The sequence below is a fragment of the Mytilus trossulus genome, chromosome 10 (genome assembly GCF_036588685.1).
Source record: "Mytilus trossulus isolate FHL-02 chromosome 10, PNRI_Mtr1.1.1.hap1, whole genome shotgun sequence".
NCBI classification, from domain to species: domain Eukaryota; kingdom Metazoa; phylum Mollusca; class Bivalvia; order Mytilida; family Mytilidae; genus Mytilus; species Mytilus trossulus.
This window is the reverse complement of record NC_086382.1, coordinates 18,887,972-18,915,515: the sequence shown is the minus strand read 5'-3', so window position 1 is coordinate 18,915,515 and position 27,544 is coordinate 18,887,972. Positions and strand designations below refer to the sequence as shown.

The window sequence follows — 27,544 nt, the reverse complement described above, 5'->3', positions numbered from 1 at the left end:
TTAACACAACTGGGGAATACAGAGTTATCTCCCATATAATGTATTTCGTAAATAACCATGCATAAGCATTGTCAGAAACTTTTAAAAAGAAAGAACAAGATAACATCGATTTCACCGAAATTTATTTTACACAAGGACCACTTTTTAACAAGTTATTCAATCTTAAAACTGAACAAATATAATATGTCACAGCATAATTCTTCATAAACTATGTTGTAACAACCTCTATATATATCTCATATTTCTGAACTTGTAGCCTAAATATTAATGCTAAACATTTAAGTCTTGCTTCTAAGTAAAAATTATAGAATTGGTGTTTTCTCAAAGATACCAGAGGTAATGATTGAACAACCGTATAATTGTTACCTTAAATTAATAATGTATTCAGGCAAAAAGAAAGAGTTGTTCGACAATTTTTAAACTTGTAAACTTTGTAAATAATATTGCCTTCAAATTAAAATACCACTTTCTTTTCCTGGAGATATACTTTCACTTCCATATGAAATAAAATTGAGAATGGAAATGGGGAATGTGTCAAAGAGACAACAACCCGACCAAATAAAAAAACAACAGCAGAAGGTCATCAACAGGTCTTCAATGTAGCGAGAAATTCCCGCACCCGGAGGCGTCCTTCAGCTGGCCCCTGAACAAATATATACTAGTTCAGTGATAATGAACGCCATACTAATTTCCAAATTGTACACAAGAAACTAAAATTAAAATAATACAAGACTAACAAAGGCCAGAGGCTCCTGACTTGGGACAGGCGCAAAAATGCGGCGGGGTTAAACATGTTTGTGAGATCTCAACCCTCCCCCTATACCTCTAACCAATGTAGAAAAGTAAACGCATAACAATACGCACATTAAATTTTAAAAGTTATTTCTCTGCTGTGAAAAATCTTCGGTAATGAAACATAAGCTTCGTTGAAAACGTTACATCACTGAAAACACATGCATGTCGAACTATATATATCTGGGAGATGTATAAGAATGAATCACATGGAACATCACCATTCATGCAGGAGAAGATAATAGCAGTATATACATTATGGAGGAAAGCAAAAGTGCGGTTTCTTTTGCCCTAAATTTCATATGAAAATTCTAATATCAATGATAGAAAAGACATAGGCAACCATTAGATCTGATGTAAAAATGAGCTGTCCATGGGAGGTATTTTTCTTTTGTATATCGAGGATCGAGGGAAAATTAACGATATCAAGAGGAGCATATATTAACGATTAACTTTGCGAAAAAAGTATAAAGACGAAGAGGACACTTAGGCTGTTGTATATATGCTCTTCGTTTGGGTTGTTGTTTCTTTGACACATTGATTCCCCATTTCCGCGTTTTCAATTTTACTTTGATAGATCGCTGCAGATTTATCATTTCTCACGGAGGAAATAAAATTGATATTTATTTAGACCAATGCAAGTCCCGTATGCCAAAAACACAGCTTACAAAACTACAAGTAAATTAAGAGATTGGATAGTAATTGCCGCTTTTCTATAGTTACAATCCTTGATTTAATTGACTTGATATTTTTCAAATAACCTATACTTTGTTGTCTTTTGGACACATTCCCCATTTTAACACGAACACTTATTAACCTTGTTCACTGAGGTAGAGTAAAATGAAAACCGTCGAATGGACAGAGGACCTTGCATTCAAGGTTCGCGCATACTAAATATAGTTATCACTAAATATAGTTATCACTAAATATAGCTATCACTAAATATAGTTCAAGCCCCTAACTACTCTTGAGGCAAGTGAGGCAATTGCCTCACTAAAATTTCGACACTGATTATTTTTTTTTATACATATATATATAAATATAATAGTCATTTGTTGTTCTGTCTCAACGTTAGTTTCTATAACTTGTCAATATTCCTTTTAAACTATTTTCTGGATATAATTCGGCATCTCTACGGGTGATGTTTCTCGATTATATTACCCTAGTAACGATAATCATCATGCTTGGATCTCTAGTTAAAAACAGACTCTTGCAGAAAAAGCTAGAAAAGCGACACTGAAGGTAAAAAAGAAATATTTCTAGTAAACTAGTGTTTTGTGAACAGAGTTTGAGTATTGCATACAACTTCATTAGAACAATCCAAACACGATAAGTAGACTGACAAATCAAGTACTTGTCTTCGGAAGGGGGCAGTCCTGTCTGCGTATTAATTACTCCGTTTCACCAACTTTTGACAAATCAAGTACTGGGTACCGCAAGAGGGTAGTCCTCTCTGTGTATTCATTTCACGAACTATTATCTTTCTCTTTACAGATAAATAAAATATAAATAACATAAAACATGCATGGATCAGTTTTTATCCATGTTTCTTTCACCTTAAACATTGCGGAAAGAATATCCTATATTCCATTTTGATATTATTGAGGAATGATAGTACCTCTAACACAGGATTTTGTCTCTACTTATTCGGGACTAGGGAATTTCGTTTCTTTATATTCTGGGTTTCAGAATCGGACACCCCCAACCCTAACCCCTAAATTTATAGATTCTGGAATATCACCAACTATTTCCAGAAATAATTTATATTACGGACCTACATGTAAACGTCAAAAACTCCATTCCAATTCCCCAATTCCCCATATACCCATATCATATATACTTACCCTATAAATAGAATCATTATACATATCTCATTCTATTACTCGTTTGTCTACTCTTTGTCAGCATAAAAACGAGTTTAATATGTTGTAACTGCGACTGTATGATGGTGCTTAGGAAAGATTAATTCCCTTTTGCAAACAAAACTGTTACTACCGATGCTGCTACCGAATTGCCGATGGAGAAGGAATTGGAAGAAGACATTGATCATTGTGTCGATGAAAATGTGCTACCTTTAGAAACAAAGACTGCCCCGAAACGACTCTCAAAAAATGAGTGGCGAGAGATTGTGCGGTCTTGCCATGCTTCATGTTCATCGCGATAAGGATATCAGCAGACCAAATTATGATTCTAAAACGATTTGACTGAACCGGCCATAGAAAAAAAAGTTGTAAAAAATTTGGTGTTAGTAAAAGTCTTAAAATATGAAAAATTTATATAAAAAGTGTCCAAATTCAAAACATTATCAAACTTTTGAAAAATGCCTAGAATGCAGGATTTTGCACCAATCATTTCATACCCTCCAAAAAAATTTTGCCTCACTAAAATAAGAATAAAATTGAAGAAGGAAATGGTGAATGTGCCAAAGCAACAACAACCCGACCATAGAGCAGACAACAGCCGAAGGCCACCAATGGGTCTTCAATGTAGCGTGAATTCCCGCACCCGAAGGTGTCCTTCAGCTGGCCCCTAAAAAATATGTATCCTAGCGCAGTGATAATGGACGTCATACTCAAACTCCGAATTATACACAAGAAACTAAAATTAAAAATCATACAAGACTAACAAAGGCCAAAGGCTCCTGACTAGGGACAGGCGCAAAATTGCGGCGGGGTTAAACGTGTTTATGAGATCCCCCCCCTATACCTCTAGCCAATGTAGAAAAGTAAACGCATAACAATAGAAGCCTAGTTACGGCCTTGTAGTTATCCCATTATGCATGATAAGAAATAAAATAACATTACATTTTTTTTCTCAAGAAGTCCCTCAGCTATGAAAATTAGGAAATGGTGAATGTGTCAAAGCGACAACAACCCGACCATAGAGCAGACAACAGCCGAAGGCCACCAATGGGTCTTCAATGTAGCGTGAATTCCCGCACCGAAGGTGTCCTTCAGCTGGCCCCTAAAAAATATGTATCCTAGCGCAGTGATAATGGACGTCATACTCAAACTCCGAATTATACACTAGAAACTAAAATTAAAAATCATACAAGACTAACAAAGGCCAAAGGCTCCTGACTAGGAACAGGCGCAAAATTGCGGCGGGGTTAAACATGTTTATGAGATCTCCTCCCCCCCCCTAATACCTCTAGCCAATGTAGAAAAGTAAACGCATAACAATAGAAGCCTAGTTACGGCCTTGTAGTTATCCCATTATGCATGATAAGAAATAAAATAACATTACATTTTTTTTCTCAAGAAGTCCCTCAGCTATGAAAATTAGGCCTAGGATAATAGACATATACCAACGGAAACTTATACAAAGTATGAAGCATCCAGACCTTTCATCTTCTTAAAGCTTTTAAGAAGTTAGCATATCCGCCGCTGGATCATCCACATGCCGAACTGTCTGCAAGGGCAATATCTTTTGTAAAAGAGAGGGTTATGCGGAAGATACCAATATAGAAGTGAAAGGATTCTTGGGATACCTTATATATTTGATTTATCTTTTGTTTCATGTATTTACGGTATGCCTTAGGATGTATTGTATGATTTTATTTTTTCATTTGTCATACACTTTTAATAGTTACCATAAAAAATATTATATTTATATAAAGAGTACAGTATATATGTATATTTCCCATTTTACAAACTTATCATCAACAACAGGACACAGGACAATAAGTAACCAACAATTAGTCAAGAAAACGATATATTATTAATTGGACCAATACATCACTATAGAATAGCATACTGGAAAGATATGAATTTACATATGTACATGTATAACGTTTTTTCTGACAGAGAAAACACCTTTTTGCATCGTCTATAGAAATACAAGACTAATTTACATTTAAATTTCTAGTATGGCATTTATAATGATTTTAATGCACGTTTCATTGATTGATAAACACGGATCTGTATACATGTGTTCCAGGGTAACTCATGAATGTCAGACCTTTAAAATATTTAACTGAAAAGTTTGTCAATAATGAATAGTACAAATATAATCTCACCATTCCTTTGTACAGTTATATAAGTATAGATATGTTTAAACACGTAGGACATACTTATTGTCAAATACTTTGTCAATCGGATCGATAACTCTGATTTTTAAAGATCAATCGATCATACAAACAGAAGCATAAATAACAACACAAGTAGGAAAATCTTTAGAATAATCCGTTAATCTGCGTACACAGTAGATCACAACTGGAAATGTAGAGATGACATTATGCGCATTATAGATCATTATTGCACTGACGTTTTAATGTGTTACAAACGGACTTAAACTGGAAGTAGAAATCTAACAAAATACAAAAAATGTCTGTCACAACTTCATCTGTGATTCGATATGAAGACGAACTGAAACGGCGCCTGCAAAAGCTATCAAGGACTTACGATTTAACAACTATGAAAATATTTATAGTGGTAGAGTGTCTTGGAGACGGGAGGGTGTGTAGCACGTACAACCCTGAAAAGAGGAGCAAATGGGACTCATTTCTCAGAAGGAGAGAAGCATGTCGCTTGGATCTTGATAAGCACGAGAAAAATCGTCAGGATTATACTGAATTCTTGACGAATATCCCCAGAGAGGAACAAGGCAAACAGTTCATATCTGCCTTGACCTCTCACTTTTATTCCAAAGGAGCCGAGGATGCGTTTGGACAAGCGAAAAAATATGACCGAGAAGAAATTAGTGGTAGTTTTTGTGGACATCTATGCAGGCTGTTTGAGAGAAAGATTACCACCTGGTTCCAAACATTTGAGGCTGTAGCAGTGAAGCTTACAGGCCATGTTAAGGTGTCAAACTTCGTCAGAGTTCTGAGTGGTCAGGTGGATGCTCTTTGTCGGAAAGACGGTTGCATGTATGCAGTCGCTTTTAAAGTGACAGGTATGGATACTCCAAGACCACTTGATCTGGCAGAACTCTGTTTATATAAAAGTCTTGTCATTCAAAACGGATTAGCGGATCCAGAAAACCTCAAAATGTGCATACTAGCTCTTCATTTGACCGCCGAGAAACCGATCTTAAGACTTTGGGAATACTCTCCTAGTGTTGAAATGGAAGATTCGATAAGAGAAGCAGATATAGATAAACTTATTGATGCTGGAAAATTAAGTCAACATCATGAATTCTGGAAAGAAAACGTACACATTGTTCAAGCTTCTGTTATGACAGAGCGATCTACATATGGATCGTCGCGAGGGGATGAAGAATATAGATGAACATGCAGTAGACAGTGTATCTGTTTATTGAGAGCAGTACCATGCGTCAATGACTGCCTGGTTTTGGACTAATATTTCTTTCATGTACCGTCTGTGAAATGTGCTGAACTCGTTCATGTAAACTCAGTGGAATACTGACGAAAACGTTTATAAATGGGTTATTATTGTAATGAAATGTCTAAGTTATGTTTTAGAATGTACTTTTTCTTAGTTTTCATATATGTTTGCAGTGCCACAATAATTGTAAATTTCACAAAACAAATGGTTTATAAAAATGTTATAAATAAATGCAATGAAAATCCTCAATCTGTAAAATCAACTAGCAATTTCTATAAATGATTTAAATTTTAATTTCTATTGTCGGATGATCATGTTTTAAAATATGTTCGTATGGGAACCAAGGAACATTATCTTCATACAAAAAAATAAGATAATTCTAAATAAATGTTCCCCAAAAAATTGAATGTATTACAAAGGATAATCGTAAGATATATTGGAATTGTCCTGGACCTCACTTCTGTGATGGGTATATGTTAATGGAATCTTTCTCCGAATACGGGACCAACATATGAGTAGTGGTAGACTCCAATGTCCAATGATCTTCAATTTCTACCGAATTTTGGCTGTAAAAAAAATGCTAACATTCCAATTTTCAATAACCATGATAACAGTTAACAACAAATACATTATCACAACAACAGATAACAAAAAAACTAAAAGCCCAATAACAGCTAACAAAGATTAAGACAATAACAGCTAACAGCAAATATAATTTCAGAATAACAGATGACAAAGAATTAAAATGCCCCATAACAACATAACAGCTAAACCCCTTGCCCCCTCCCTAAAGCTTGTTTCTACCCAGTATATCAAATTGTTTTCACAGCGAGTGTCTTGCAAGACGAAAGTTCTGTCCTCGGAGGTAGCCCCTGTTTTTGCATGGTCCATGTTTCTTTTTTCTTTTTAGTTTTCAGTGTTATTTGTCTTATTGTTTGTCGTTTCTTGTTCAATCTCTTCCCGGGTTTGTCTTTTGTTCATTGATTGTCCTTCTGTATTCTCTTAGTAATACATTCTTTTTGTAATTTAGTATTTTTGTTTTATACTCGATCATTTTATTTAAGACTTTTTACATGTAGCTATACCTTAAATTGTATACCAGTTTAGAGCTTAATCAAGTTGTAATTGAAATATGTTATAAAAACTTACACTGAGTTATATCAATGATATCCAGTCCCTCTTGACTTCATTTGAAAAAAAACACATATAATTTACAGGTGTAAATGATTCAAATTCTGTAAGACGAAACACAAAAAAAAAAACAGAACAAGAAAACGGCAGCCACATACTTAACTAAGTGGATTACATTTTTGCTTTAACCTACATATTTGTCTTTTGATGTTGTGCCTAAAATCTAAAGTCTTACAAATTATATCTATACATTTTGCTTTGAGACCAAAATATAGTAAAAAATATTAAAAAACAGAACTTGTGTTTTCAGATTAAGAAAGGGTCTGGGAAACGCCCAGAAAGCATGATTTTGCATCATTTGTTCTGTAGCTTCTTGTGGCCTTCAGCAAATCACTATCCCTTCGTATTTTTCCGACGTAGTCGGTATAGTTTCGGTTTGTGCCCTTTGAACTTATGGACGCTTCACTATGGCAACAGAATACGCATGCTCGAAAATCCTTTCTGTGATTGGACAAAATGCTGTCATAGTGGGTGATTTTGTTGTGTTTGAAAAAACGTCTCGAAAGTTAATATTGTGTTGGAAAGCAAGTGAAAAACTAAATATTTGAACTAGATCTTACAAAGATTTATATTTTTAATAAAAAGATTGTTTCTCCAATAGCTCTTTGCATCTATGACAGCTGTTTATTCGGGACAATTATAAAATTTTTAATGTGAACTTTTGTTTTGCCAGAGACATATATACACATGTGTGTGTGAGGGGGGGGGGGGGGGCAAGGGGGGTCCCAATAACAGCAAAACAGCAAATTGATTTGACTTATAACAGATAACAAGGAATTGAAATGGACAATAACAGATAACAATAAATGATAAATTAAAATAAGTCGGGTCCTTGTCAAATCCAGTATTTCTTATTACAGGTATAATCCTTTGTATTTTCTATGAACATTGTTTTTAGAATTATGTATCTAGACTAAGACTAGATATGTATATTTGGTATATGCTTGTCCTTCCGTCGTCAACATGTCAGACATTACCTCAAACAATCATTAAACAGTTTACATAAAACTTGGCCAATTTTTTTTTTATATCTATTGACGTGAGCTTCCTATCGTTTTTTTTAAATTTTAGATTTCAAGTTTCTGAGTAATTGGGTTTTATTCAATAAAAATGGTGTTTTTTTCAATTTTCTGAAAATATCCCAATAATCCTTTCACAAATTTGCAAGGAATTTTGGTGAATTGTTTATATCTATTGTTGTAAGCGCCCTTTCGATTTTTATTAATTTCGATTTTATGTTATTCAGTTATGGGGTTTATTCATTAAAAAAGATGGTATTTTCCAGTTTTGGGACAATAACTCAAAAAATATTTCAGCAGTTCTGATGAATTTTTGATGTATTGTTTATATCCATGATATATATATTGACTAATTTTTATAAATATCTGATATGACATTGAGAAGTTATCGACTATTTCAAAAAGGTGACAGACGGGCGTATCATGCGCTCATTGTGTATCTGTTTATTTGTTATAGAAAACTTTTTTTCAGCATTTATTTTTGTACAGTTATAGAAACTCACACATGCCTGTCATTTAAATAGTGTTTAATAAAATTGAAAATGGAAATGAGGAATATGTAAAAGAGAAAAAAAATAATATCTAGTAAAAATTTAAGGGCAGTTATGGTGTCAAAGTATAGGTCCAATTGACATAGTTCTTGTGTTTGTTGCTACTAAAAAATGACCTAAAAAAGTTTGAATATATATATATTCGCATTCTGACTTTTTTAAATGCCCATTTTATGAGGTGTATGAATTTTTCTGAATAAGACTACGAGGCAAAGTTGTATATAGGGTAGAAAAATCAAAAGCACCAATTATAAGCATGCAATTTATCAAGTACCTCGAACCAATTTTGACACTCCAAAAGTAATTTATTCCACTATTTTCAAATGCCTTATTTGAACAATTTTTCATCAGGTTTTTGATTGTACCAAAGTCTTCTAGTAAGTAGAATACATAGTTTAGTAGGGGAACAATGGCTTGAAGAAAAAATAAATCTTTGTTTGTAATGAGTTATGTGCAGCTTCTGAACCCAGTACATGGTTGGAACTTTCATTGTACAATGTATTTGGTTCTGCTTTGAAAAGAGCTGAGTCTATGTACCATATGATATAAAAGGTTAACCGGTTGTATCGACCTAGTCCTTAATTGAGATCCTTGTCAGATATTCCTGGCCATATGTTTTCCTTTTTTTGCATACTTAGAATTGTTCTTATTTGATATGTTCGTACGGGAAACAAGGAACATAATCCTCATACAAAAAATAAGATAATTCTAAATAAATGTTACAAAAAAATGGAATGTATTACAAAGGATAATCATAAGATATACTGGAATTGTTCTGGAACTCACTTCTGTGATTGGTATATGTTAATGGAATCCTACGAATATGGGACCAACATATTAGTAGTGGTAGACTCCAATGACCAATGATCTTCAATTTCTACCGAATTTTGGCTGTCAAAAAATGCTAACATTCTAATTTTCAATAACAGTTAACAGCAAATACATTATCACAATAACAGATAACAAAAAAACTAAAAGTCCAATAACAGCTAACAGAGAATAAGACAATAACAGCTAACAGTAAATATGTTTTCAGAATAACAGATAACAAAGAACTCAAATGCCCCATAACAGCATAACAGCTAAACCCCTTGCCCCCCTCATGTGTATATATGTCTCTGGTTTTACGAACGTACACGCATGTGAGATTTCCGAGGGCTTTTGGTGAACGTAAACAGTAATATACTACTTATACTACCAATAGTTTCCAATAGTTTCTAGCTGTATTTGTAAATCATGAATTAAGTTTAATGTAAACTGTAGTAAATGTATATTTGTTTCTTGTTATTTACACTGGATTTTTTTATAAATAAAATGTTTAGGTGTCATCACAGGGGGTCTCATTGGGGGTTCCGATCCCGGATCCTGCTTACTGTTTTGTCAGATTCCCGTATCCCGCTTACACTGTGTAAGTAAGCAATTCTCATTATTTTGTCATTTCCCGGGTCCCGCAAGACCTCATTTCCCGTTTTCACAACACAATAATTTGACTTTCACGTGTCACGCTTTAAAAAAAAAATCGGCAATCCCGCGTCACGCTTAGACCCCAATGAGACCCACAATATTCTTCTATATTATTGCCTTAATATAATCAGACTTTAGTAAAGAATTTCTTGTAGTTACATTCAGATGGAGATTTTATTAAAGAGGTCCTGCATCATTGAGTCATTGTGCTTCTGAAGGTTATCGAAATGATAGTTTTAAACATAATTTTTTTTTTACTCAAATTTAAATACGTCGGATATCTTTTTTAAAGATAGTTCTTGTTTTAAATCGCTTCGCTCGGCATAAAAATGTTTTGCAATACTATAAAGCAGTGCGGAAAATGACTTTCAAATCGAAAAAAAATCCTGCCCCCCCTCCCCGCAGCTAACATTTTAACATCATATCATTTCTATGAATTTATCACTGATTCGGACGAATCCACAAAATAGCCAATAAAGTTCAAGGTCATTGGCGATTGAAGAAAACGTTTATGTTTTTTAATGATTAATAATTTATACACATTGATTATACATTGTAACTATATTTTCTTTCCTTTTTTTTATTTATTTAAATTAACCAGGGAAATAAAAATCTTCAATTTATAGCGAAGTTAATAATTAAGTCCGGGCCTCTGTTCTCGAGTCATGTGATCTACTCATATATTTATAAACAAAACGCGGCACCCTTAGGCAAGGTGTGCTAAAAAAATTTAAAGAGTTGAGCTGTGGACGCAAATACCAGTTGCAAATTTAGGTATTTTATAAGTATAATTCTATATCTCCATGAAGAGCTTTCCAACGGAATATCAAAGTATATGAAAAATATAATGGCATTATGCATACAAAAAACTCCACTTTTTGTTTGCGAGGTTTATTACCTCTTCTGTAGACATTTTTGTGCGAAATTTTCAAACTTCAATTGTATCAAAGCTACAGATATAACGAATAATAGAAATAGGCCATTTTGTACATACACCAAGGGGAAACTAGATGCAAAGCATTATTATTGATTCAATGATTCATTTCATTTAATAGAAAAAGAGTACTTTATGGAAAAATTATACCAAGATTTTTATAGAAAATCCACAGCCTTTAATACAGAGTTTTTTGTTATAAAATTTGAAACATAGATTACTCACTTGCTTTTTTATGATGTACTAGTGCTTATTTTTTACAAAAAAATCTAACCAACCTGTAAATTCCAAAATACCTCATGCGGAGTCACTTAAGTCAAGCGCTCCCTAAAAGGTGTACTTGATTTTGTCCATATTTTTATTTGTTTTAACCAATAACTACATTAATAAACTTGTTTTTAGGAAATCCATGCAATAATCGTATGTTTATAAGTCCTCAAACTGCCAAATATGAGAGTACAAGGATAAAGGCTGTGACTATTTTCTATAAAATTTCTATGTTTAGCATTGGAACAACGCGTGGGTTTTTAATTCTTAAAATTATTTTTGTATTTTTAAGGTACTTGCAATGTTGTGGACCCTTACTGGCTTAGGCTAAAATGTCTGCACTTTCAACTCAAAATTTACTTTGTGTCCAGAAAAACATCTTCCTATATCTATTTATAAATTTCCACTACAGCATTGTACATTGAGATCTAAACAATTGGTTGTAATAAACAGGCCAACATTTCTTGTACCATAGACACAACATACTGCAATATGAAATAAAAAATATAATTACTTTAACGGTATGTAGCATTAATTCTCTGCTTAAAACACGAAGTTAAAAAAAGAAAAAAAAAGACCTGAAAGTTTCATAAAATTTGGAATTTGACATCACTTTAATGAGAACATGACAGAAAAGGGGATAACTTTCAATATGAACAAATTTAATTGGCTTGAAACAAAATATTTTTTTTATTTATAACTAAACCACACCTGTGACATTGAAATTCACAATCCAATTTAAATTATAAAATAAATTGTTCAGAGAACAATTGAAGCTCTTTCCACCAAAACAATGTATTTTAATATGAACGTTGTAAAATTAAGATTAGAATGTCTTTTCAATCGTCAAATGATAGCTAATGACACGCTGATTCCAAAAATGTATGGTTTCTATACAGTTTTTTAAAATAAGGGAGATAATATTTACTGGACACTTGATTCCAAAAATATCTGGTTCAATATACTTTTATGTTAATAAAGGTGTAACACCACTAATTCAGGCCCTGCCAGAAAGCACATACCAGAAAATAGAACATATTTAACACAAAATACTTCCTACCCATGAGTGTTACTTTCAAAACATGTAGAATATTTAGGTATTTTTGGTATCAAATGAAAGCTAAAGGACTGGTGATCATTGTAGAACACTTTTGGATTTTTAATTTTGAATATTAAAAAAACTGCACCAAATTTTAAAAAGGGGTACATTTTGTCTGTTTGTCAAATCTGAAGTACCTGTTTTGGTACATCTGAAGTTCCGGGAACCAGTTCTTTCTTATATGCCATGTAAGGTATGTTGATTTTCTCAGTACAAGACACCATAAAGTGTTGCTTTGAAATGCAATGATTGCCACTTTATTTGAACTTAAAATAAAAGAGGTGTGCCTGCTGGAAACGGAGGAATTTAACATAGAACGCAATGGGACCATGAATTAGTGGTGTACTTCCTAAAGTACAAAAAATAGCTACTTCCGGTTGTTTTTTTCAAGGTGAAATGGTTTGATACCTTTTGCCAAAAGTCTCATAGCTTTATCATGTATACATATGAGGTAAAAGCAAAGGTCAAAATCAAGAACGTCTAATTAAGCTATGACCTTGAGATCAATTTCAAGGTCATCAACCAAGGACCTCAAATCACAAGACCATAGGTCTTAATTATATTTGGTTAATGAGTAATATCACCATACGCATATTTTTAAATACAAAAGGGGAGAAAACTCCCTTTTACATTTAACGTACCATTGCAATCAAAATTTACATGTTATGACATGTCGCAACTAACAATTTAGTAAAAATAGTTTGTTGATATCTCATACAGTTTTTGAAAATAAGTGAAAATAAGCCAAATTCTAAAATAAGTATAAGACCTTGACCTTTGACCTTGACCTAATTTTCATTTTTTTGGACCAAGGACCTCAAATCAAAAGATCCTAGGTCTCTATCACTTATGGTTTACAAGATAGAAATGCATATCACTTATATAAAATGCATTAGGGGAAATAACTCTCATATGGAGCGTTCATATTGCTTCGGTCTTAATTGGACAAATCATTTGAAGAATACAACAAGAAATTTTATAAAATAAATCATCTTTTAAGGTTGCCAAGGAGAAGTGGACAAAACCATTAATGACTAATGCTTAAAACTTTAGGTTGCACTTTGTAAATACAGCTGTTTCTCAAACCACGCCTCTTTTGGGGAGATCTTGAATATTCATAGAAAAATAATTTTGTTTACATACTGGTTTCCACTTATGCTCTCTGTGTTACATCTCACAGAGACATAACTTGGGAATGTTACCAGTAAATAAACATGTGCATATTGTTTACATTGAAATCTGTGGTAACCTTTCATTCGAGGTAGGGTAGTTAAGAAAATAAGTGTTAGTTTAAACTATGAGAAGTCCAGGGCATATAAACGTTGAAAATGTGGGGCATAGCCCTATAAAAAAATTGTAGTGCAAATGAACTTTCAATTGTAGGATAAGATTTTTTTTAAAACTTCATAGTAAAAGTGGTACAGTTCGAGCGGTAAAAAAAGTTCCTATGGGAAATTGCATTGTCAATATTAACAGAAATGGAACCTATACACACTTCTTAATTATATAAATCTGAAGATCTGTATATTTTTAGGTGATGATTCAAAATTTTATTTTTAGAGTTATTGAGTTTTTTGTAAAGATAAGGTTTTTTTCACATGTCGTGCCGTATCTCAGAAACTATTTATGATTATTGCATAAAATTTCTCATCTCACACAAGACTCAGGGCGTATCATGTGCTCATGGCGCAGCTGTTCAGTAGTACATGTATTGGTAATGTCATATGATAAAGCCATGTGGATTATATTAAAGAGGCAAGGTTTTCTCTGCTTTCAAAATCTTTGTTTGAACCTTTTGCCCTGACAAAAGGACCTTGAGTGCTGTTATATTCAATCAACATCATTGTCCTATACAAGTTATTTATAAAGTTGAATTCTTTGAATCACTGTTTTTCATATCTGCTAACAAATTGGAAATTGTACCCTTATTGTAAGTCTGGATTTTTATCAAGCCTTTGATTTTAGTCTAAAAAGCAAGACATAGCAATTCTTCATTCCGTCATCAGCGGCATCCACAAATATTCATTTTGTGGTTCAAGTTTTTAAATTTTTAATAACTTTCTTAAACTTTTCTGGATTTGTACCAAACTTGGACAGAAGCTTGTTTATGATCATTAGATAGTATCCAGAAGTAAATTTTGTAAAAAAAAAAAAATGTGGTTAAAGTTTTCATAAAAATTTTAATAACTTTTTTACACTATCCTGGATTATTACCAAACTTGGACAGAAGCTTGTTTATAATCAAAAGCAAGCTAGTATCTAGAAGGAAATTTTGTTCAAATTTTGCCTCTGCTTATCCATATTTTACTTATAAATGGACTTAGTTTTTCTTCCGGTTAATATTACATAGTCTGCAGTTAATTTTTTTCAAACATTTATTACTATCCGGGATTTTTACCAAACTTGGACGAAAGCTTCTTACAATCAAAAGATAGTATTGAGAGGAATATTTAATTGATTTTTTTCAAACATTTTTGTTGAGCCTTAACAAATAACAGCAAAAGAAGGCAACACTGGTTTATCTTATAAAGTCAAAATGATGGAATACTACAACCAGATACAATGTGACAATGATTGAATTTAGTAGTGTCAACCCTGTATATAGAGACAAAGTTTAGGTGTGATAATGACCCGTTTAGATAGCAAATCCAAATTACATCCCATGTTCGTTGGTGCGCCTTACAGATGTGGAACGTACAGATAAGTAATAGGTAGCAGGTGACAAATACTATTGGTTTCCATATCAGATTTGACTCGAACTTGTAAATTATTGATATTATCAATTATATGGAAAACAAAAGGGCATGTTATGGTGTAACTTTAAATCAACATCATTGTGCCATATTAGTTAGGGCCCCGCCTTCAGGCGGGTTGCCCTATAGTAATCAGTCTGTCCGTCTGTCCGTCGGTAACACTTTAACTTTGTATCCGCTTCATATCTAGAGAACCATTATGATTTCATACTTTATACTTTACATGTTTATTAACCACCACCAGAGGGCGTGTCATGATGTATGTACAACTTCCTAGGTCAAAGGTCAAGGTAAAAAACTTTGGTTTCAGTTGACAACCCTGTGTCCTGTGGTGAAGATAGTGTCTGCTCTATATCTTGAGAACCGTTATGATTTCAAAGTTTATACTTGACATCCATTTTAACCAACACCAGAGGGTGTGTCATGATGTATGTACAACTTCCTAGGTCAAAGGTCAAGGTCAAAAACTTTGGTTTCAGTTGACAACCCTGTGTCCTGTGGTGAAGATCGTGTCCGCTCCATATCTAGATAACCGTTATGATTTCAAAGTTTATAAGTCACCTTAGAGTAGTCAACAATGAGTTCACATCATGCAGTCATATCACTATTATACTATGAAAGTAAATTGAGAATATTTATCAGTTTTAACTTAAAATCTTAGAATAAAATCTCACATGAGATTATGTAATTTCTTCAAATAAGTATAGATTATCGGGTTTTCTACACATTGATATCGTAAAATATCAGCCGCGAGCCACAATGTGAACCTTTTTGGTGAGTGAGCGTAGCGAACGAGCTAAAAAGTTTCACATTGTGTCGAGCGGCTGATATTTTACGATATCTATACGTAGAAAACACGATTATCTGTTTATCGTTCTATTAATGGTCGTTTTTTCTCTCCCTAAGACAGTTTTACGCTTGACGAAAGCAAGCTTGATAACTTCTCCTCTCGCATTGTGACGTCGCTGATAACTTCTCTTATCGGTCGTCCCACTGTCTATATCACTCTGTTCAGCTCTTAATATTATTCCGTATCATGTCTTTGTGACGTCAAATACGTTGACCCGGCCTTAATAACTTTGACCCGGACATATCAGCGACGTCATAATGTTTGAACCGACGTTAATAACTTTGACCCGAACTTATCAAGTCATCTTTTGTGTGCTGGTGAAACAAAGAAAACACTTCTGAAACACGAAAATATAGCCCGATAAAACGATTATCAGATTATCTGCATGTTGATATTGTAAAATATCAGCTGCTTGACATTATATGAAGGCTTTTTGATCTCGTTCGCTACGCTCACTCGACAAAAAGCTTCATATTATGTCTCGCAGCTGATATTTTACGATATCAACATGCAGATAACCTGATAATCGGTACCTCTCACATTGTGACGTCGCTGATAATGCCTGGTCTCGTTTTGAAGTCTTGATACGTGAATAACTGAGCGACAGAGCAGGGTGATATAGGCGTAGGGAAGGACGATAATGCTTCATATCAGATTATCCATACAACTTATTTAACCCACGTTATTGACAGCGGGCCCACAGAGATGGCTCCCATCTCAATGGTATCTAGTTATATTTAAAGTTGAATTCTTTGATTTGTCGTTTTTACCCTGTGTCTGCAAACAAATGGGACCCTGTTATTTTAGTATTGTAGATTTGATTGTAGGTTTTCTATGTATGCATTGTATCTTAAATCATTTCTATTAGGAGATCAACCACTGAAAGAACTAATATGTAAAAACTGCTAGCTGATGCACTGCTGTTTTGAAAGACTCCTGACAAGCTGTATGGATATCATAGCTAGTGTATTGCTTTTTAGAGAGGCAACTTACAAGCTGTATGGATGGTAGATGATTTGCTACATCATGTTTGAAGAACTTTTGAGACTTATATCCTGGGACTTCATATACTTCTAGAAAAATGGTAAAAACAGGATGTAACATTGATATTAAAAAAAAAAAATTATGATTATGAAGAAAATATTTCATTTATTTCTAACATTTTCAGATAACTGTTTCTTCTGTAATCATTTTCTTCATGGAGGCATATTTTATTCTTGAAAAGAAAAAAAAAGAAAATTTACTTCATTGAAGAAATTTATTCTTTATTTTATTGCAAGAGGTTGTGTATATAAAAAAAATGTGCTATTGAGACAATTCTCAACAAGAGATAAAATGATACAAAAATGAACATCAATAGGTCAGCATACAGCCTTCAACAGTGAGCAAAGCCCATAGTAAATTAGAAAATTAGCACATGTCTTCATAAATTCACATGAATATTTTGGAAATATGCAGATTATATTCAATCAAAAACTCCTGGGATAGTTCTTTTAAAGGGGAAAGATCGGGGGAAATATGCATTAAAGTACATTTGTAATGATAGTTCACAACTATAAAATTATTCACTTTTTTTTATATTCAGACTTTCTCATGAATTTTTGCATTAGTTGGATGATCTGCATTTAAATTGCAGATACGATTGTTTCATTTAGATCTATTTACAATTGTTTTCCTCTGAGTCTTTGTATGAGCATCATATATATTCTTGTCAAGGATGTATATGATTCTCATACAGTGACAAGAATATATATGATGCTCATACAGTGACAAGAATATATATGATGCTCATACAGTGACAAGAATATATATGATGCTCAATACAAAGACTAAATTTATAGCGCAAAGTTTTGGAGATATTTTAAAGACATATCACATCTTAACCTTTTTTGATTAATCAAAATTATATCCTAACGTTTTACAAATGTTTTTCAGGCTCAACTAGTGAATTCAAAGAGAATACACAGTAAATATCAAAATAGCACAGAAAATTATGTGGTAGTACTACATGAAGCTGAAGGTAAATAAAGACTTCAAAGAAAGTTTCTCCATGGTAAGTTATATTATATTTTACAATCATCTTTTTAAAGTCCAATAGACAACTTTTGAGTTTGATACATTTCCATTGAAAACTTTGGTTTTAGTGAATATATTTCGTGCGTTTAGGGGCATCATCACTTCTGTTCCAATGTTGGAGCAATCGGTTGGAAAACAATGATGCTATTTTGCACGAATTATTTGGCAAATTGAATTCTTATAATTGACAATCAGCACTGCTGTCATTAGGGAATAGAGATCAAGTACCTGAACAAATATTATTTCTATTTTATCCTGCACAATGATGGTTGCTAAGACGCTTGATGTAATTTATTAGTGCAGGGATACAGGCAATCCCCTCTATCTGGTATATGACTTCATAGAGGCACGCATAATTGACGAGTTTTTTCCAGTGTTGGACAAACTCAAAAGTGGTCTTTTAACTTGTTCAAACAGATAGAAGTTTTAAGGTCGATTAAGGTAAAGGTCAACATAACAATGAATGATAAAACTTATGCTTATGGTCAAATTGGATTTTACAGGTCAAAAGTCAAGGTCAATGTTGCATCTTTTGTAGAATGATTATAAAAATGCTTATATGCAGGGTCAAAGATTAGATTGGCCTTATTTCAGAATGCCACATTACTCTTCATTAGAGCAAGCACAGGTTAAAGGTCAATTGTATCCTAAATCCATTACCTGTTAAATGACTTTTTAAACTTGCTTCAATTAAAAATAATTATTTATCCTTAGTTCTCAACAAATAAGAAAAATTAATGGTTAGAATAAAGAAATAAAATATTCTCTCCACTTGAGGCTAAAATAAGGATATAAAGACTCATTCCTATTCTAAGAAACGCGCATCTGGCGTATAAAATTATAATCCTGGTACTTTTGATAACTACTAACTAAACTATTAAATAACTAAACACTTTAAAAGATTCAATTTTACTGCATGTACATTTTTTTTTTCAAAGCTTAAAAAAACCCAACATTTCTTCAAAGATATATCCCCCTTTTACAATTAAAAAAAAAAATAAGTGGTTTTAAAATATCTTTCTGTGGATGGAATACTATGCAGTCCAAAATTTAAAGTCATAAGAAACCTCAAATCAAAAAAAATAATGCATATGTTTTTTATATCTCAATGGATAGTTTTCATTATAAAACGTATGTACATATACTTTTTTCTGAAGAAAATTCTTTAATTTATTCATATTTAGAAGAAGTTTACTTTATTTTAATTGCTTGCTTCCAGCAACCAATTCCCCCGAACTATTTTCCGTATGCAAAGTGACCTCAGTGTGACCCATCTCGTAAAAATCCGGTGATCACAATACGCATGGATGTACTTAAAATGAACTATTATCTGAATTCACATATGTTAAACACGTGTTCTCTTTCCATGCTTTTTTGTTTATTTTTTGTCAAGTGTTGACAAACAAGTGACCATCGTTAAACTTCGGTTTCAAAACACGAACTTTAATTACCTGCCATATTTTCACAACAACACTGACCGATTGAAAAGAAAATTGACGATTATACGAAATTTACACGAAAAAAATGATAAATTCGTGCACAGAAGACTAAGTTTATGATATTTGTATGCATTGGTTCAAGAATTGGAAGAACATAATTTTTCACCGGTCACTCGTTTCTTATGACTTTAAACTTGTGTTTCTTAAATTAAGCATAGTTTTAACATTAAGACAAATTATTAGAAATGTTAATTGATTTAAAGAATTATTTATTCTTCCTCTCCTCTCAGTAAAAATATAAAGACAGCAAACAAATATATAGCCATTTCAGTTTAGATAAAAAACAGAAATAAAAACAATCTTCATTTTTTTTTCTGTGTTTGAAATACCAGTAGTCTTCAAACACTTTAAAAAAAAATGCATACCGTAAATATTAAGTACAATGTACCATTAATTGTCGAAGATCCCCTTACCTTCTGTCAATTAAAAATTCTACTTCACCCAACAATTATATTTTATATTTTATATTTGTTTTGGCTGGTTGAAGGAACAATTTCTTTTTCATATTAAGCAATTATGTTTGGCCTATTAATTACTGAATGTAAATTGAATTCCATATTATAATGTGAATACAACATGAATACAAAACTTGCTCATTCTAAAAAGTTTAACAAAAATATAGAGATTAACAATGGCAAGTCAGTATAACATTATTTAACCTGACACACTCAGCATGCAATCACAGCAACCATACACAACCATTAGCACTGCATTGACAACATAACATGTAAAGCTATGCTGGCTTGCTGATGTTATATCTTTCATATATTCTCTTTCTTTGTCCCCTTGTCCTACAATACAGCAGATTTCTTCTTATCCTGGGACTTGGGGAAAGTTGGGAGGTGTTGTGGAAAGCCAGGGACTGATATCGAGGGAGGTTTGATTGAGAAGGGGGAGAAAACCGCAACTCACAAAATTTGGGCTTGCTAGAAGATGAGAGAAAGAGAGGGGGAAGTCCAGGGACTTGGATGGATGGGCTGGGTGAGGGAAAGTAAGTTATGTATTGGTGTTGTATTGGTACACTGCTCTGGTGTATTATAGTATGTAGAGAAATTTCACTGTTATGTTCTGAATATTTGTCAAAATATGGTGATCAAAGTACTCCTTTTCTTACTCTCTTTTTAATTTGAAATGATTAAAAGAATGTAAGATATCTCAATTGTGCTAATCAAATTTACACAAATCATCCTTAATTTCAATCCTGAAAGTGTTATTTTTATATTGAATAAATTGTGTTGAAAATTTAGATTGAACAGACTTAAATTAGAAGTGGACATGATGAAAATTAAACTTCAAAAACTGCAAAGTAGTAACAGAGAAACTCTAGATGAAAAAAAACCATCTCCAAGTTTTCTATTCAAACCATTTTGAATTTTCTTTTTTTAACCTGTGACCAAGAAAGACAACTCTCAATTTTTACAGCTGATGATCATAAGGGAATTCCAGTGTTATGTTGCCACAGACATTTCTTACCATGTGACTTTTAATTTTGACTGATAACAGATGTTTTGTATAATTACACGGATATCAGCTACTCCAATCCAATCTATTAGAAAAAGAATTATTACAGAAGTGCATGTCCACCATGCACTAGCATAGCATAAGAATAGTAGAATAGAATGATATACAAATGGATGAAGATTGTATGTATATCTTTCTCTAATTCTTCATCAATTTATCCCTTTCTGCACCCATTGTATAAAAAAAAAATCAACTTGTGGTTTGTTTGATCTCAGTACTTCATTGGTCAAAATCCGATTATGATGTCGAATTATCTTGCTTTCCACTGAATTTCCTATTGTGACGGCATGAAAAAAGGTGACCATGCCTGATGATGTCACATAAAAAAACACATCTTTTTGCAGATTATTTAAAAAGAAGAAATAAGTTTGCCTGCATAATGTTAGAAAATTATTAGAGAAACAGATTCCACCACCAAATCTTGTGTAGTACGATATTAATCCACTCTCAACAGTTAAATTTTAAATATTTAAAACGCTCTGGCAAGCGAGATTGCGTTTAAATTTGAAAATTTAACTGTCTCAAGTGGATAAATAACGTATTACACTCAATGCAGTGGTAGAATCTATATATAACTGTAATACCAATATCAATGTAATATGATAACAACAAACCAGAGTATACTGATAACAAATGATTATATCACTACAATATAATAGTAATTACAGTGAGGTAAAATTCCCTGTAATTTATTCGTCATCCACACAGGAACCTAAGTCTCAAAAAAATATATCTATATTTACCTTAACCTTGAACTTCATGTATAGAGATGTGATTTTTGTCATGCCTTCGACTTTTGTCAAAAAAGCAGGACATAGCGATCCAACATTCAGTCATCATTGGCGGCGTCCACAAATATTCACTCTGTGGTTAAAAGTTTTTGAAATTTTGATTTTAAACTTTCGTAAACCAACCTTGATTTTTACCAAACTTGGACAGAAGCTCCTTTACAATCAGAAGATAGTATTGAGAGGAATTTATATGAGTTTATATCGGAAAATTTCAAAATCACTGAACTAGTTTAAAAGACATATCGTCGCTGTTATGCAAAAACCTCGTATCTCAATTTTTTGCGGAAATCTTTTTATCGATTATTAAGAATTAAATATGTATGTTCCACTGAATGCGAAAATATCTGATCTTCTAACCAATCATTAACCCGAATTCTGACAAGTGACGAAAAAAGTGTAGTGGTGAGACATTTTGTTGTGCGAAAATATCATATCTCAAAAGAAAAAAAAGATGGCACTAGCAGCTGAGATTATAACAGGTACAGTTTTGTCAATTTTTTGTCTAATATAATATGTATAGCTTAGAAATAATGAAAAGCTTTGAAAATACAATATAGGTGCAGAAATTTTTACTCGCCTTGGTAATTGATTGGTTAGAAGATACGATATTTTTGCATACATTGGAACATAAATATTTAATTCTAAATAATCGATAAAAAAAAATCAGTTTTTATTGCCTGGTGTAAAATTATGAAAACCTTAGATACGAGGTTTTTGCATAACAGCGACGATATGCTGTTATGTTGGAAATCAATTATATGAAAAATTGCACTTTGAATGCTTTCAACCTACATTTATTGCAAGTTGTATGCAGTTTGTATCAAAAGTTTATATCAGCAAAACCCCTAAGCCCTCTCCCCCTCCATTTCCCCAAGGGTGACTGGGGAATAGAAATATGGTCACTTTGGTCTTCTTCCGACCAGGTAGTAAAACTCTGTCCAACGTGTTGCACTAATACATCAATTTTGTATTTTTTACAGAGCCAAAACAGACAACAAATACATTGAATTTGTATTTATTTCAGAATGGACCAAGAGAATTGTCTTGTAAGTCATACACTTTGAAGATTGGCTCCGTTGTTGGTGTCATGGATGGGGTAGTATAATAGTTCCACTACGTATCCTGCAGCAGTATAAGCAATCTACCTAAGAGCTTATGAAGGGCTTCTTTGAGGACTTGATGGATAGACAGTCTCGCACAGAAATCTAATAAATATTATTTGGATTTTTTACAGGGCCAACACAGACAACTAATGAATTGAATTTGTATTTATTTCACCAGATTTTCACCTTGATGTAACAGAAGTCTGCCAGCCTGTCACCTAGAAGTTACAGAAGTCTGCCAGCCTGTCACTTTGATGTAACAGAAGTCTGGCAGCCTGTCACTTTGATGTAACAGAAGTCTGCCAGCCTGTCACTTTGATGTAACAGAAGTCTGCCAGCCTGTCACCTTGATGTAACAGAAGTCTGGCAGCCTGTCACCTAGAAGTTACAGTAGTCTGCCAGCCTGTCACTTAGAAGTCACAGTAGTCTGCCAGCCTGTCACTTAGAAGTTACAGAAGTCTGCCAGCCTGTCACTTAGAAGTTACAGAAGTCTGCCTGCCTGTCACCTAGAAGTTACAGAAGTCTGCCAGCCTGTCACCTAGAATTTACAGAAGTCTGCCAGCCTGTCACCTAGAAGTTACAGAAGTCTGGCAGCCTGTCACCTTGAAGTTATAGAAGTCTGCCAGCCTGTCACCTAGAAGTTACAGAAGTCTGCCAGCCTGTCACCTAAAAGTTACAGAAGTCTGCCAGCCTGTCACCTAGAAGTTACAGATGTTTGCCAGCCTGTCATCTAGAAGTTACAGAAGTCTGCCAGCCTGTCACCTAGAAGTTACAGAAGTCTGCCAGCCTGTCACCTAGAAGTTACAGAAGTCTGCCAGCCTGTCACCTACAAGTTACAGAAGTCTGCCAGTCTGTCACCTTGAAAAAGCAGAAGTCTGCCAGCCTGTAATTTATTCATCATCCACACAGGAACTTAAGTCTCAGATAAATATATCTATGTACCTTAACCTTGAACTTTCATGTATAGAGATGTGATTTTTGTCATGCCTTCTACTTTTATCAAAAAAGCAAAACATATCGATCCTACATTCCGTCAGTGTTGGCGGCGTCCACAAATATTCACTCTGTGGTTAAAAGTTTTTGAAATTTTATTTTTAATCTTTCGTAAACCAACCTTGATTTTTACTGAACTTGGACAGAAGCTTCTTTACAATCAGAAGATGAGAGGAATTTTTATGAGTTTATATCGGAAAATTTCAAAATCACTGAACTAATTTAAAAGACATATGCTGTTATGTTGGAAATCAATTATATGAAAAATTGCACTTTGAATGCTTTCAACCTACATTTATTGCAAGTTGTATGCAGTTTGTATCAAAAGTTTATATCAGCAATACCCCTAGAACCATTCCCCCTCCATTTCCCCAAGGGTGACTGGGGAATAGAAATATGGTCACTTTGGTCTTTTTCCGACCAGGCAGTAAAACTCTGTCCAACGTGTTGCACTAATACATCAATTTTGTATTTTTTACAGGGCCAAAACAGACAACTAATACATTGAATTTGTATTTATTTCAGAATGGACTAAGAGAATTGTCTTGTAAGTCATACACTTTGAAGAGTGGCTCCGTTGTTGGTGTCATGGACGGGGTAGTATAATAGTTCCACTACGTATCCTGCAGCAGTATAAGCAATCTACCTAAGAGCTTATGAAGGGCTTCTTTGAGGACTTGATGGATAGACAGTCTCGCACAGAAATCTAATAAATATTATTTGGATTTTTTACAGGGCCGACACAGACAACTAATGAATAGAATTTGTATTTATTTCACCAGATTTTCACCTTGATGTAACAGAAGTCTGCCAGCCTGTCACCTAGAAGTTACAGAAGTCTGCCAGCCTGTCACCTTGATGTAACAGAAGTCTGGCAGCCTGTCACTTTGATGTAACAGAAGTCTGCCAGCCTGTCACATTGATGTAACAGAAGTCTGCCAGCCTGTCACCTTGATGTAACAGAAGTCTGGCAGCCTGTCACCTAGAAGTTACAGTAGTCTGCCAGCCTGTCACCTAGAAGTTACAGAAGTCTGCCAGCCTGTCACCTAGAAGTTACAGAAGTCTGCCAGCCTGTCACCTACAAGTTACAGAAGTCTGCCAGCCTGTCACCTTGAAAAAGCAGAAGTCTGCCAGCCTGTAATTTATTCATCATCCACACAGGAACTTTAGTCTCAGATAAATATATCTATGTACCTTAACCTTGAACTTTCATGTATAGAGATGTGATTTTTGTCATGCCTTCTACTTTTGTCAAAAAAGCAAAACATATCGATCCTACATTCTGGCAGTGTTGGCGGCGTCCACAAATATTCACTCTGTGGTTAAAAGTTTTTGAAATTTTATTTTTAATCTTTCGTAAACCAACCTTGATTTTTACTGAACTTGGACAGAAGCTTCTTTACAATCAGAAGATGAGAGGAATTTTTATGAGTTTATATCGGAAAATTTCAAAATCACTGAACTAGTTTAAAAGACATATGCTGTTATGTTGGAAATCAATTATATGAAAAATTGCACTTTGAATGCTTTCAACCTACATTTATTGCAAGTTGTATGCAGTTTGTATCAAAAGTTTATATCAGCAATACCCCTAGAACCTCTCCCCCTCCATTTCCCCAAGGGTGACTGGGGAATAGAAATATGGTCACTTTGGTCTTCTTCCGACCAGGCAGTAAAACTCTGTCCAACGTGTTGCACTAATACATCAATTTTGTATTTTTTACAGGGCCAAAACAGACAACTAATACATTGAATTTGTATTTATTTCAGAATGGACCAAGAGAATTGTCTTGTAAGTCATACACTTTGAAGAGTGGCTCTGTTGTTGGTGTCATGGACGGGGTAGTATAATAGTTCCACTACGTATCCTGCAGCAGTATAAGCAATCTACCTAAGAGCTTATGAAGGGCTTCTTTGAGGACTTGATGGATAGACAGTCTCGCACAGAAATCTAATAAATATTTGGATTTTTTACAGGGCCAACACAGACAACTAATGAATTGAATTTGTATTTATTTCAACAGCCTTTCACCTTGATGTAACAGAAGTCTGCCAGCCTGTCAACTAGAAGTTACAGAAGTCTGCCAGCCTGTCACCTAAAAGTTACAGAAGTCTGGCAGCCTGTCACCTTGATGTAACAGAAGTCTGGCAGCCTGTCACTTTGATGTAACAGAAGTCTGCCAGCCTGTCACTTTGATGTAACAGAAGTCTGCCAGCCTGTCACCTTGATGTAACAGAAGTCTGGCAGCCTGTCACCTAGAAGTTACAGAAGTCTGCCAGCCTGTCACCTTGATGTAACAGAAGTCTGGCAGCCTGTCACTTTGATGTAACAGAAGTCTGCCAGCCTGTCACTTTGATGTAACAGAAGTCTGCCAGCCTGTCACCTTGATGTAACAGAAGTCTGGCAGCCTGTCACCTAGAAGTTACAGTAGTCTGCCAGCCTGTCACTTAGAAGTTACAGAAGTCTGCCAGCCTGTCACCTAGAAGTTACAGAAGTCTGCCAGCCTGTCACCTAGAAGTTACAGTAGTCTGCCAGCCTGTCACCTAGAAGTTACAGAAGTCTGCCAGCCTGTCACCTAGAAGTTACAGAAGTCTGCCAGCCTGTCACCTACAAGTTACAGAAGTCTGCCAGCCTGTCACCTTGAAAAAGCAGAAGTCTGCCAGCCTGTAATTTATTCATCATCCACACAGGAACTTAAGTCTCAGATAAATATATCTATGTACCTTAACCTTGAACTTTCATGTATAGAGATTTGATTTTTGTCATGCCTTCTACTTTTGTCAAAAAAGCAAAACATATCGATCCTTCATTCTGGCAGTGTTGGCGGCGTCCACAAATATTTACTCTGTGGTTAAAAGTTTTTGAAATTTTATTTTTAATCTTTTGTAAACCAACCTTGATTTTTACCAAACTTGGACAGAAGCTGCTTTACAATCAGAAGATAGTATTGAGAGGAATTTATATGAGTTTATATCGGAAAATTTCAAAATCACTGAATTGTTTAAAAGACATATGCTGTTATGTTGGAAATCAATTATATGAAAAATTGCACTTTGAATGCTTTCAACCTACATTTATTGCAAGTTGTATGCAGTTTGTATTAAAAGTTTATATCAGTAAAACCCCTACGCCCTCTCCCCCTCCATTTCCCCAAGGGTGACTGGGGAATAGAAATATGGTCACTTTGGTCTTCTTCCGACCAGGCAGTAAAACTCTGTCCAACGTGTTGCACTAATACATCAATTTTGTATTTTTTACAGGGCCAAAACAGACAACTAATACATTGAATTTGTATTTATTTCAGAATGGACCAAGAGAATTGTCTTGTTAGTCATACACTTTGAAGAGTGGC

At 34.0% G+C, this 27,544-nt stretch overlaps 1 protein-coding gene and 1 long non-coding RNA gene across 2 annotated transcripts; both read left to right on the top strand.

The window, feature by feature from the left end:
- The first annotated feature begins 4,810 nt into the window (after positions 1-4,810).
- LOC134687005 (uncharacterized) lies at positions 4,811-6,374 on the top strand. The gene has a single exon (XM_063546913.1). The coding sequence runs from the start codon at positions 5,118-5,120 to the stop codon at positions 6,021-6,023; it is 906 nt and encodes a 301-aa protein (XP_063402983.1). The 5' UTR covers positions 4,811-5,117; the 3' UTR covers positions 6,024-6,374.
- Positions 6,375-11,009: 4,635 nt separating this feature from the next.
- LOC134687004 (uncharacterized) lies at positions 11,010-18,844 on the top strand. Its single transcript, XR_010101719.1, has 3 exons — positions 11,010-11,079; positions 17,077-17,292; positions 18,144-18,844. It is a non-coding gene; the product is annotated as an uncharacterized LOC134687004 (long non-coding RNA).
- Positions 18,845-27,544: the final 8,700 nt, after the last annotated feature.